This window comes from Sinocyclocheilus anshuiensis, unplaced genomic scaffold (assembly GCF_001515605.1).
Source record: "Sinocyclocheilus anshuiensis isolate Anshui unplaced genomic scaffold, SAMN03320099.WGS_v1.1 scaffold292, whole genome shotgun sequence".
In the NCBI taxonomy this organism is placed as follows: domain Eukaryota; kingdom Metazoa; phylum Chordata; class Actinopteri; order Cypriniformes; family Cyprinidae; genus Sinocyclocheilus; species Sinocyclocheilus anshuiensis.
The window spans coordinates 744,781-758,253 of record NW_015555757.1 but is presented as its reverse complement, the minus strand read 5'-3'; the positions used below and the strand labels follow the sequence as shown (position 1 = coordinate 758,253).

Below are 13,473 nucleotides of genomic sequence, written 5' to 3'. Positions count from 1 at the left end.
GAGAGAGAGAGAGAGAGAGATATATATATATATATATATATAGATAGATAGATAGATAGATAGATGTTTTATGCTAACCAAAGCTGCATTTATTTGATCAGAAATGCAGTAAAACCAGTAATATTACAAAATATAATCACAATTTAAAATAACTGTCTTTTATTTTAATATATTTTAAAATGCAGAAATCATTTTAATATGCCGATTTACTGCTTAAGCAATCAGTATATTAGATTGTCACATGATTCTTCAGGAATCAAAGACTGGAGTAATGGTTGCTGAATATAGCCATCACAGGAATAGATTTATGATATATTATGAGATTTTAAATATAATGAAATAAAAAAGTTTTTACTGTATTTTAGATCAAATAAATGCAGTCTTGTTGAGCATGTTTCTTTCAAAAACATAAAAAAACCCAATAGCTATTCCACATACTTGCCCATTTAAATCCCAGACAGACTCACGTACCCTACTGGAATACCTCTCTTGTGTACACAGCCATGTGTAGGTTTTTTTTTTTTATTTACAGTTTTTGCCTATTCAGCTGTTAAAAGCATGTCAGGTGGAGTGGAGGGCAGCAGTGCGGGGTCCGAAACACAACAACTGGCCCCTGTCCCTGGACCAGATGGGTATAATCAGCACCAGCCTTTTGAAGTGTTACCCGAGCATAGCTGGAGGGTCCTCGAGTTCTTTGAGGTTTCTGGGTGAAGTACAGTGGCACTCTGTTTTCCTGTTTTTTCTTCTTCACCCTTTCTTTCTCCCTCTGTCCTCCCTCTCTCTCTCTCTCCTCCCTCTTTGGCAGAGCTGATGGAAGGGATTAGGAAGGAAGTAAAAAGAGAGAGAGGGGCTCTCGTCGCCACGGTTACCCACTCCCCCAGAACTGAAAGATAGAGGGCAGAAGGGACTATTGTTTATTTTGACAAATGCTCTCTTGTAGCCTTGAGGTGACTGACGAAATGATGTGGCCACTCAATTTTCAGCGAGACAGGTGGTACAAAGGCACGAATGACGTGTGTGTATGTGTTTGGCACATCTTATATCGGCCGTGTCCCATTGCTTATGTGCATTTAATGCAGGCAAATGAGCTACAGGCTTATAAATCTAGGGTGACTCCTCAATGAAGTAGGTAGAGACCTGGGGACCACAGAGGCAACTGTAAATATCCCGCTGTACCTACATGCACAAAGTCCCAGCGAGCCCTGCAATGGATGTTTAGACACTGAATAATTTATTTAGACTGCCTTTTAATTGAGTTTTCAGCGGAGGGCTGCCTCGCGCACCCAGGGTGCTCTGTGTTTGTAGGCTTTCCCAAAAACATGTTATCTCACTACCCAGCTGCTGAAAGCATCCTTTGCTTGGTCTCCTCAGGTCTAAATATAGTGTGCCTCAGCCTTTCCCAGGAAATTTTATACAGCACTTTCTCCTTCGCATCCTTCTACTGAGGACTTGTTTACAGCATCCAGTTGCAGTTTCATAGAGGTGAATGGTGAATTATTAGCCAGTGTACGGTGACTGAGGGACTCGCTCGCATCGCTCTACATCTGCTGCGACCAGCTGTGGAGATAATGAATGGACTGGGGAAGAGGAAAATGAGAGGAAGTAGAAGGATCACGATGACATGTCACATCTGAGAATCTGAAATTGCCCCTTTTGGACGCTAGAGGCCATCATCCATCCTCGCAGGATGGAATAGCTTAGACGGAGTCATAGGTCATGACCTGTCTTGCTTGGAACCTCTGCCAGTTCCCTTCCATCGCAGCACTTCCTGTTTATATAGACATGTCTGTCTGCAGGGCTGCGAGAAAGACAGTGGTTAGTTGTCTGACCTCTACTCTTGGCTGGTTATCAGAGACCATGTTTATACCTGGCGTTAACATCCACCTCAGTAGTGCTGTGCGGCTTGACTGTAGACTGTATACCATGGATGGTAGAAATGTGTCAGCTTGCTAATGCTGTTTATGCTAAAGCTACAATCTACGCTGCAAATGTCACAGACAGGAGCTTCCAGCTTTCTTGATTATAATGAGAGCAATTTCGTTTTGACACATCATGTACTTGCTTGTTATGTAGAGACAGTATATCGGTAGCTTGTTTATGGTCGGCCAGCAGTGTAGCAGCAAATCAACTGAAGTGCTGTCACAGGTGTACGTATGTATATTGGCTATTTTATGATATGGTTCATCCAATAATATAATTTATAATGTACTGTAGTACAGTTAGAAATCTTTTAACTTAAAAGCTACACAGTGTCAGGCAGCTGTTGATGCCAGATGTTTTTCTTTCATTAGTTATTTTGAATCTTCCAAAGAGATATTTAATTAGTAAAATGTTTAATTACTTCAATTAAATGTGCTTTTTAATTAAATTGTTATTACTTATATATGATTTTTTTAATTAAAAAAGTATAACTAAGTATGTAATATTTTTGTATTATTTAATTTTACCGTGATATAAAATTGCTACAAAACTGCTACAATTTTGGTTATGCTACCCACTCCTATGTCTCAGATAAGCCAATCACAAGTCAGTGTAAAACTTAATTTTAAACTTAATTTTAAATTTTATTTCATTTTAATGTATTTTATTTTAACATTCAAATTCATTTCATTCAATTAATAATGTAAGTATTTCAATATGAAATTCATATTCAAATTAAATGTTAAATTATTTCATTTATAATAAAGTATTGTAATATTATAATGATATTTAATATTACCATGATATAAAATTACGCATTGTGATATGTTGGATACGTTGCCCACTCCTAGTCCTACATCTCAGATAAGTCAATCAAAAGTTGGCAACCGAGACAGATTACTGTGGTGGGGAGGTTACCTGATTTTGTGTCGACTTATGCCAGTGTATTATTGCAGGCATATCGAAAATATTCTGTGAAGTTTTGCATGTATGCGTGCTCTTCCAAATATTTTGATTTGGACTGTTTCTTTTGAAACTGATCTCAGGGTTTTCACAGTAATGGAACACCAGGACAATCAGGGTACTTCAAAGGAAACTTCTCTAGGGTCTGGGAAATTCATAGAAATTAATACAATCTTAAAAGGCATGGATTTTTCTATAGTTATTATAATTTGTCTTAGATAATCTTCGTTCTTTAGTGCAAAATATTCTTAGTGAGTGAGTTTTCTATTCAAGTATTTGAAAGAATCCTTCAAGTCATAGACAAATTATGGAAATTTATTTGTCAGAAGGTGTGGGAACCCTGAAATAAGCATATCCAGTCCCCACTGCAGCGTTTCAGTCCAGCAGGGAGGGTGTGGATAGAGTTCTTCCAGCACTTCCCCTCTGCAGGGGCCCCGCACCCTTCACTGCACCGGGCTCCACTCAATGACAAATTAACCCTCTTTAATTGTGGGTGAGTTATGCAGCTCCTGGTGCAGCGGTGTGAGACACAATCTTGCAGCATTTTATTGGGCTAATAAATCTGGGAGGGTGGCAGACGGAGCCTGTGCAGTGTGCAGCCAGCCGGATGGTAGTTTGGGGTGGGTGAGAGATAAGAGACTGGAAACCCGCTCTCTCTCATTACCGCAGTTTTCGCCAGAGTTTTTCCAGCGCGTTGGGGGAATCTTATCAGCCTGTTCACACGTCGCCCGTCCTCTTTTGTCATCCGAGCACAGAACAGAAGCAAGATAGACATTAATATCCTGAGCAATCATGCAAGATAAATTATGAACATGCTTAAAAGTGAAGAAACCGTGCGGTATTGTTTGTTATGCTAATGGCTGTACTTGTAGTGTATGTGCGTTTGTGTGCGCGATTTTTCTGTTCAGGAGCTGTGTGGGTGGCCCTACCAGGGTCAGTGGTTTACTCTACTGTTGCCTGATGAGCATGCATTGCAAACCCATGCCAGGCATCCTGCAGGCAGAATACAGATCCCATCCCCTCCCTCGCAACCACGGATTAGGCTCTGTGCTGCGTGAGACGGAGGAAGCGAATTGGACGTGTCCGAAGATGGCTGACAGGTATAGATAAAGCCAAAGAGTGCGGGTGAACCACAGAAATCCATTTCCTAGCACACCCTTTGATTTATAGCCCGTCAGGAGCAGTGCTCTCACCAACGCCAACCGACCAGCCGAGAGCTGTCAGGGCCATTCCAGTGCGCCCACACCCCCCAGTCCATCCGCTTCCATGCACAACTTTTCACCTGAAAGCTATCGACTTCTTGCGCTTCTTCTTCTTGCACAACTTCTTCTTTTCTCAAACAGAACTGAAAGATACACAACCTCCATCTCTGCCCTTGTTAGCGTCTACAGTCAGAGCACTATCGTCCGCCCTCGTGCTATTACAGTCACTTCTGAGAGCTGAATATTGCACACCGGGCTTAAGATAATCACATGCAGTCTGTATTGTAGCACAATTCACATTTTTCTTCTCCCTTTTTTTCTGTGGTTGATGAGATCAGGAGTCTCACAATGTAGTTTCACTGTTTTATTCAGGTACCTGCGGCTATTGACTGTTGATTCAGCTGGGCTACCTGCTGCATTCATCTGGCGCTTGGATCGGATTTTATTATCACGATGGCAAAATTCCATGGCTTAGATATTGGTTTTCAGCATCACAGCACAATTTGGTTTATTCGATGCCATGGCAATGCAGAATTATGAGACGGAGCTTGAGGCGGCACCGCTGTTCCGTCATTGCCTGTTATGATGGCGTTATCTGTTTCAGATAATGGGAAGTGCTTTACTGCAGGTCTAAAATCTGTCTTTTTTTCTCTCTCTTTCCCCGCAGGACCTCGATGGGCCTCTTGGAATCTTGGTGTGTTTATTTGTATCCGCTGTGCTGGAATACACCGGAACCTGGGAGTGCATATATCACGCGTCAAATCAGTCAACCTGGACCAATGGACCCCCGAGCAGATACAAGTATGTGTGTTTTTGTGTAACACTTCACTATGTTCGTTGCCTTTTTCTTTCTTATGGGGCTCAACAGGATGTTTGGGGTCTGTTGATGTCCCAACTCTCATTCAACAGATTAAGGCAGTACTGCTCTTTCATAGTGTCTCACATTTGTTGATCACATGCGCTACTGTTCAAAAAGTTGGTAAGAATGTCTTAATGTTTTTGAAAGAACTTACCAAAGCTGCTTTTATTTGAATAAAAAAATACAGTAAAACAGTAATATTGTAAACTGTTATTACAATCTTAAATAAGTGTTTTCTATTTTAATCTATTTTAAAATGTAATTTATTTTTATGAAAGCTGAATTTTTAGCAGCCATTACTCCAGTTTTCAGTGTCACATGACCCTTCACAAATCAAAATATGCTGATTTGCTGCTCAGGAAACATTTCTTATTATTATCAATTTTGAAAACTTTTTATTTATTTATTTTGTTATTTGTCATTTTTTTTAGGCTAAACTACAAAAAAAAAAGAATAAATTGTATGTACAGGTGTGCTATAGATGGAATAGGAATAGAATAAATAAAATAAGTTGTAGGGATGTACTAGGGGTTAGGGTGATAATAAGTATAAGGTTATTGCACATACTGTACTTTAATTGCACAATGGGAGAACATTAACTGTTCATGAACGAGAATGAACGAGTGAAACTCCCGCGGCGAATAGAAAGGCTTACAGTTAATGAAAAGCGCTTCTAGATCGGAACAGCATATCTTACCAGGATTATTATTGTTTGGATGGATAATACAAAATGTATTTGAAATAGAAATCTTTTGTATTATAAATAATTTACTCTGACACTTAATTGTTGTCAATTAATTAAACTTAATATAATGTGTCATTGTTGAATAAAATAATGAATTTATTTGGAGAAAAAAATGACCCCAAACTTTTGAATGGTAGTGTACATTTATTTTTGTCTTTCAAATGTAATTCTGATATTTCTGAAATTCTGGTCGAGACCAATAATTACTTTTACAGAAAGGCTGATATTATAAATCTATAATACGAATAGGAAATTAAAACACGCTAAAACTAAAATAAATATTTTACAAGTGAGTTTATTATAACATTATACATTTTAGTGTGATTATTAAATATATATAATATTATATATTATATTATATTATTACTTTTATTTTATTACTTTTATTTAAATATAATGTTTCCATTCCAAATAACATAATATAAACAAGTAAAGATAAAATTGCTGATATCTCTTTGCATGTTTTTGCCAAATTAATGTTATCTAGTTGGCTAACATGTGAGTTTTTATCCAAATTGCAAACCCTTGAAGTATCAGATAGAATAGTTTGAAAAGTATGTTTGTCATTAGGACACGTGTTTATCTAGTGTAGTGTGAGTGATGGCTCCATAACACACTGCTTCATGTAGTCCAGATAAGCTTCATTTATATTACAGGTATACAGTTAATATGTAACTGTATTTGTGTGTCTCTATGTGTTGTGCTGTAAAAGAGCAGTGTGGCTTGAAAGATTTATGAGTTTTTAAGCAACCAAAAGGGAGTCTTGGATCTCCCCTTTCCATATTAATTGACGTCTGAAATGCATAATTAATTCTTGATGGGTAATTACTTGTCTGTTTTTCAGCATCTTCTCTTCCTTCAGTCTGATCCATCCTCATATTAATTTGTCTCTGACAGACTTTGATGTACGTGACATTGAACTGATAATGCAAATGCGCATTATTTGTATATGTTCGAAATAGCCTCGATTACACATTTAATTAAGAATCAAGGCCATAAACTTGCACAGACAACTGAGCCTGTAACCAAAGTTTTTTTATTTATTATTATTATTTTTTAAAATCTTTTTCAGGTTAAAAGTTCATGCATTTTGAATGCATGAATATTACTTTGTAAATAACATATCTGCACACTAATAAACATATCTGTACATTTATCTAAACAATTCATTTTTTCCTATACTTCTATTTCTGTATATAGTACATTATCACATTTTTCTAATTTTTATTTTTTTTATTATATTAGTGTTATATTACATCCCTACTGTGTTATTCCTATGTATGTCTGCACTATCATGTATGTCTGCACTATGTTTGTACTTTCTTCTACACTGGAAGCTCCTGTCGTCAAGTCAAATTCCTTGTGTGTGTAAACATACTTGGTAATAAAGCTCTTCTGATTCTGATTCTGATTCTGATGTTACCACTAGCTTTATTAGGAAGTTAGGAACTGTGATGTGTGGCATGAATCACGGTACAGATATTTTGCACCATCACTCCTGTTGCCCCAGTGATTGTGCACACAGCATCCAATCAAATTCCACCACCTTAAAGAATGAATGAGGTCACTCTTTATTCAGAGGTCATTGCAGTACTTTGACATTGAGAGAGATAGAGAGATCAATATAACTCTTTTTAGGGGTCCGTAATGAATACGTAGCAGCATAATATATACATTCAATTTTTCCCTAAGGTCATCATTTATGCATTTTAAATTATGTGAAGGGAAACACTGTACAGAGATGCATCAGTTTCAGAGTTTATACTTATTTAGATGACCTGCTTCTACATTAAATGAACTTGATGAATTTGTTTATAGATCGTATACAGATTTTGTGCTGTATGTTTTGAATTTCTGTAATTTTAATAATGGACTAGTACACTAGTTGAGTTTGGGACCAGTTGACAAAACTGTGAAAGTGTGTTTGTGAATTAATTGTCAGTTTCCAACTGAAATAAAACATTTGCAATATTTTTGTAAAGAAAACTGTTTAATTTATAATAGGAAATATATCAAAATATTTGTTTCTAACATTTAATATGTGGCTTAAAATAAAATGTGTAATTGAGTGCTTGAGCTCTGATGTGTGTTAGATTTTTAAAATAATTGTATTTATTTACTTATTTAGGTTCTTGCCTTTTCTCCTTTTGGATGGACTTTGGGATAAATGGATGGTTTGTGTTGTTCTTCTTTTTCACCTGTTATCGCTCTCTCTTTTTTTTGTCTGTCTTTCTCTGTTTAGAGTGTGCAGAGCATGGGCAACACCAAGGCAAGACAGCTGTATGAAGCTCATCTCCCAGAAAACTTCAGACGGCTGCAAACTGACCAGTATCCTTGAGTCTATCTGTGTTTTCGTTTGTAATTGTCATTACATTATGCTTTGATGGCCTTTGCTAGTTATTCGTTATAAGTCATCATCAACTTTCTTCTCAGAGGCTGAGGTTAGTGTGTGGTACAGATTCATTCTTGGTCGTCTGCAGAGGATTGGCATGATTAAAGTGAAAAATCCTTTTCTTGGCGCTAGAAAAGACAAATTGTGGATTTGTAATATGGAAAGAACTGGGTATTTGTGAGTTTATGCTGTTGCGTCCTACTCTTTTCTTGCTGCTGCCAAATTCACACAAACAAAGATTCCGTAGCCAACACAACTTCTCTCTTGTAAGCAACAGAAAAAGGTTTAGAGTATGTATGTAGCAGTGCAGTCTATCGCTTTAAAGATCTGCATGTTCTACATGTTGGGTTGTCTTGTACGCGGATAAATTAAGATATTCATTATTTGGTTGCCAAATACAGGGATTCACAGCACTTTTTGTCAAGATTTGTAGATACTATTTTGATGGAGTATTTCTACAAATATATGGCAAGATATTGCTCACAGTCCTTAAGCTTGCAATCAAAGTGATGTCAATTTGCATTTGAATTTGTATTGGCTGGTAGAACACATATTTAGGCTTGCAATTGAGATTGCAAAGGATGTGTGCCATTTCCCATAATTCTATAAATCGTTCTTGTCTAACCCAATTCTATGAGCAGTGGATGACAATGCAGGGGCACACCAGTGATTTTTTAATATTTCTAAAACTATGGCTTGAAGGCAGTTCTTATTTTTCAGAGAAATGGAAGAAAACCATATATAAAAAAAGACATTCTGTACATTTTTGTTCCTGCAGATATTTAGTTCTAGGTGATGAACTTTTACAGTGCAGGGTCATGATATTGTTCAGGGCTTGAAAAATGAGGGAAAGGAGAACTTTACTTTACTAAATGACATGCTTTTTGACATGCATGAAATTGTAAGTACGCTAACAAAAAGTGCCGTCATTGAGCGTCACTGATTGTTTGTGCTTATTACCATGATTTTTGCAAATGTGCTACCTTTCAAAAGTTTGGGGTCAGTAAGATTTTTTATCAGATTTATTCAGCAATTGAAAGCAACAGTAAAGACATTTATAATGTTACAAAAGATTTATATTTCAAATAAATGATTCTTTTGACCTTTATATTCATCAAAGAATCCTGAAAAAAATGTATCACTGGCATGTCATTTCCACAATACATTGAGGAATGAATGAAGCAGCACAACTGTTTTCAGCATTGATAATAAGAAATGTTTCTAGAGCAGCAAATCAGCATATTAGAATGATTTGAAGGATCATGTGACACTGAAGACTGGAGTAATGACTTTTTTGTCACTGCAGGAATAAATTACATTTTAAAATATATCAAAATAGAAAACAGTTATTTTTAATTGTAATAATATCACACCGTATTACTGCTTTTACTGTATTTTTTTATCAAATAAATGCAGCCTTGGATAGCATAAATAACTTATTTCCAAAAAAATTTGATTGGTAGTGTTTTTAAAATTTGCGCAATACTTTGAGGAAGATAAAAATAAATTAGTGATACATCTTGATTTATACATTTCATTTGTCAGTTCTGTCACAACAACTCAAACTGTTGTTCCTGTAGTTCCATCATGAGCTTTATATATACAAAATAAAAATGCAGTCGGGAATTCCTGGTGTAATGTTGGTGAATGTGGCAGACAGAAGCCTATGTGACTTCACACCTCTGGCTGCAGAGATTTAGAGAAAACAGCTGCTGTTTTCAGCATCTTCACACACAGCAGAGCTGAACAGGAACTACCTCACCGTCACCGCTGAGGCCTAACAGGAAGTCTCTTCATGTCTTTCAACCCTCCGCCTCATCCCTCTTGCCTCGGGTATCCTCCTCCGTCCCATTTCACACATCAGTCTAATTGGGTGTGTGTGGCGGCCGGGATAATTCCATATTCTCCTCATTGGCGCCTTCAGAAAACCTAATTGAATTTCCCTGGCATCCGCAGCCTGTTATCAGCACTCCTGCGTTTGGTGTGGATATGGAAATGGCTTAATTTGTATGCTGACCGATGAGGTACAATATTCTTAACTGTCAAAATGGATTAATCTGGACAGCAGAGGTGAGCTTCCTCCACAAACCAGCTTTGAGGGAATTTGCTTTATCACAGGTGTGGTTTCTTCAGATGGAAATGTGTATCTTTTGTGCACCAGTGTTGGGGTCTTTCACTCTCTCTCACTTCCCACTTATCACCGCTTCCCTCTCGTGATCTGTCTAATGGAAAAGATGGCCGTGTTAATATAAACGTCAAATCGGCAGAGAGGAAATTTGAAGTTCTCTCTCTTCTGTTGCTCATTGTGATTGGCATAGGTACCTTCATTTGGTGTGCTTGTAGTTTCTTTCTCTGTGTTTTCTCATATTTTTGAGTCTGTTTTTTTAATGTATAACTCATTTATCTTTCTCCTATTGATGCCAGTGCTATTTTTTATGCATGATCTTTCTTCCCGGCTCCTCTCTGTAACTTTTGCATCACGTCCTAACTCGGCGTGATGCAACAAAGCAACTTTACCATTTTAAGTTTAGGAATGTGCAAAACTCCACATTTTCAAAATCGACTTGTCTAGGTGCCTGAAGCTCTACTCGACTGATTGTCTTAAAGAAGCCCTGCATAATTAAGTGTTCCTGAGGATTTTTAATTAGCTGGTTCAGGTGTGTTTGATTAGGGTTTGAGCTGAACTTTGCAAGAAGGTATATCTCCAGGAACAAGATTGGCCTGATTTACATATGTTTTTGCATTGAAAAACAGTAGACTGAGCACAGCAGAACAGAAAACTCTCAAGTGTCTCGCAGTCGCAACACATTTTGGAAAGTAGGTGTTTTAAAGGGTATGAATGTAAAGATGCTTGGAACTTTTCCAAGAGGGTTTTTTGGTACAACTGGTTGGCATCTAAAGCACAGCAAGCTGTCTGTACAGTATACTCATTAAAGCAACACAGCTAAAATTATATTAAAACAAACACACACATATAAAATGTTTAGACATTAAGGCATTTTGATAGATGCTTTGTTTTTGTTTTGTTGTTGTTGTTTTTTTCTTGCTTTGTTGACACTAACAGCAAAATATAATTTGTTCCTCTCAAAAAAATATGGGTTTATTAATCAAATGGCTAATTCAGTGTTGGTGCTTTTGATAATTAGAATTACACTACTGTTAAAAGTTTGAAGTCAGTAAGTTTTTTTTTTTTTAAGAAATGAATACTTTTATTCAGCAAGGATATATTAAATGGATCAGAAGCACCAGTAAAGACAAATCTTTTGTAACGTCATAAAATCCAAATAAATGTTTTTTTGAATATATGAATAGATATTAATCAAAGATACATGTTACAGTACATAGTTTGATTAATGGCACACGTCATTACGTCCCCACGTGACGCCATCCGACGTCCCCTCCGGAATTTCACGTATAAACATATAGTTCTTCGTGATGATGCCATGTACAGTTTTGGTTGTTTCATTTTTAATTTTATGAAAGCTTCAAGTGCAGTTAAATATTTGTATGTGCATACAGACGATGGCGGTGTGGAAGCTCTTTTATTTGCCGTCAAACGGTTGACTAAGGTGTTTACATGTCTATACTGCACTTCAGTAATGCGACTAAAATAGGAATAAGTTACTCCACGTCTTAATTCGATTTCTGTTTACTTAGACGACTATGACTTTAGCCGGACTAAGGTAATCAAAAATCTCTGTTTACATGGTAGATTCTTAACCAGAGTATTGTCTTAATCGTGCTAAAATTGGATTATTGTTGTCAATGTAAACATACTCAATGACGCTGAAGACTGGAAAATTCAGCTTTGCTGCCATCACAGGAATAAATGACGTTTTAAAATCTATTATTTTAAATTTAAAGTTATTTTAAATTGTAATAATATTTTACAGTATTACCGTTTTTATCAAATAAATGCAGCTTTGGTGCCATGCTTCTTTCAAAAACATTAAAAAATTATACCAACCCCAAACTTTTGAAAGGTAGTGTATTTTATTTAGTTGTGTTGTTAAAAATTGGTCCTCCATGGATCACTTGAAATTCTTCCCAGACCACCTTCTTCCAGTTTGAGAACCGCTGATCTTTTGTACTGAGGATGCTACAGGGGTTTTGTCGCTCACCCCTGTCTTTTCTCTTTCTCTTTCTTGCATTCTTTCTCTTCCTGACAGCTGCTTCTTCACCCTGATCCATATTTCATCAGATGCATTATTGTATTGTGATCAGGGATTCATGAGAGTGTAAATCCAATAAAGCTGCGTGAACCCGTCCTCTTAGCATTTTACTGTCGCTGTATAAATTCGCTCTGTTAACAGGGAGTGAGATTCAGAGAGAGTGTGTTTTGATTTGTCTTTGGCCCCACTCTGTGCATGTGTGTTTGCTGTGAAAAGAAGAAAAAACAGGCTTGGGAGGATTTGGTCCATCTTTGTGTGATCCTGATTTTTTATTTTCTTTCTTTCAAGATGCAGAATGCTAAGTTGTATTCAGTTCATGGTCCAGGTGGGGTGTTGGTGCTCTACTGTCTTTAATGGTGAGGAGAGAAAACAGCCAGGCTGAGAGGGCTGGCCTCTTTAATTGTAGCTGAGCAAGATGCCAGTTAAATCTTCCTAGCCAATATGAGATTTGACAAAAAACAAGGTTTCAAACTGGGCCTTGGATCAACATTAAAACAATAAGACTGAGCTTTAAAGACACCTATAAAAAAAACAAGTTTTGTGGCTTTCAGTCTGTGCACTTACTTTGATGTCATGTATATGCGGTATAATGAGAGGTATATGCTATCAAAACTTGTTGCAATAGCACAAGAAAGTCAAGCCATTTCATGGGTTTTAAAAATGTATAGTCTGCTAGTTAGCAGTCAGCATCAAGCTTCTCCATGTCTCTTACAACCTCTCAGGTTAATTAGTGAATGCATGCCATGCTTGTTTAAATGCTGTGATGTTTAATATGATTTGTATTAGTCGTAAGCCATCAATATTTACATTTTCCTGAGCAATGTTTCAGAGCTGTGGAGTTCTTCATCAGGGACAAGTACGAGAGGAAGAAGTACTACAATAAAAACGCTGTCAATGGAACAATTGTGAGTATCAGCATGCACTCATCCACTGTTGCTATCAAACATTATTTTGTTTGTGTGTATATGTGTGTGTGGCACAGCAATATTTCCCAGGTTTGTGATCACAGTATCTATAAATTCTCAGCAAAGTTACATTGCTTCTAAACTGGTGTGTGTACTAAGTCTGTGCCAATACAATCATATATATAAAATATATAGTGTGATTCTTTCTCAGAAAACGCATTAATATATAGATCTCTCTATCAATATTTCTTTATTCATATTTGAATTCATATCACATCCTATAGTTTAAGTAAACCTGCTAGCAAGCTATATATA

The 13,473-nt window shown here is 36.8% G+C and overlaps 1 protein-coding gene across 1 annotated transcript in view; it reads left to right on the top strand.

Moving 5' to 3' along the window:
* The window catches only part of LOC107673859 (stromal membrane-associated protein 1-like), a 113,423-nt gene that overhangs the window by 22,492 nt on the left and 77,458 nt on the right, over positions 1-13,473 (top strand). The window contains exons 2-4 of the mRNA XM_016467669.1: positions 4,753-4,886; positions 7,932-8,017; positions 13,083-13,158. Coding sequence (XP_016323155.1) covers positions 4,753-4,886; positions 7,932-8,017; positions 13,083-13,158 — 296 coding nt within the window. The remainder of the gene's footprint in view (positions 1-4,752; positions 4,887-7,931; positions 8,018-13,082; positions 13,159-13,473) is intronic.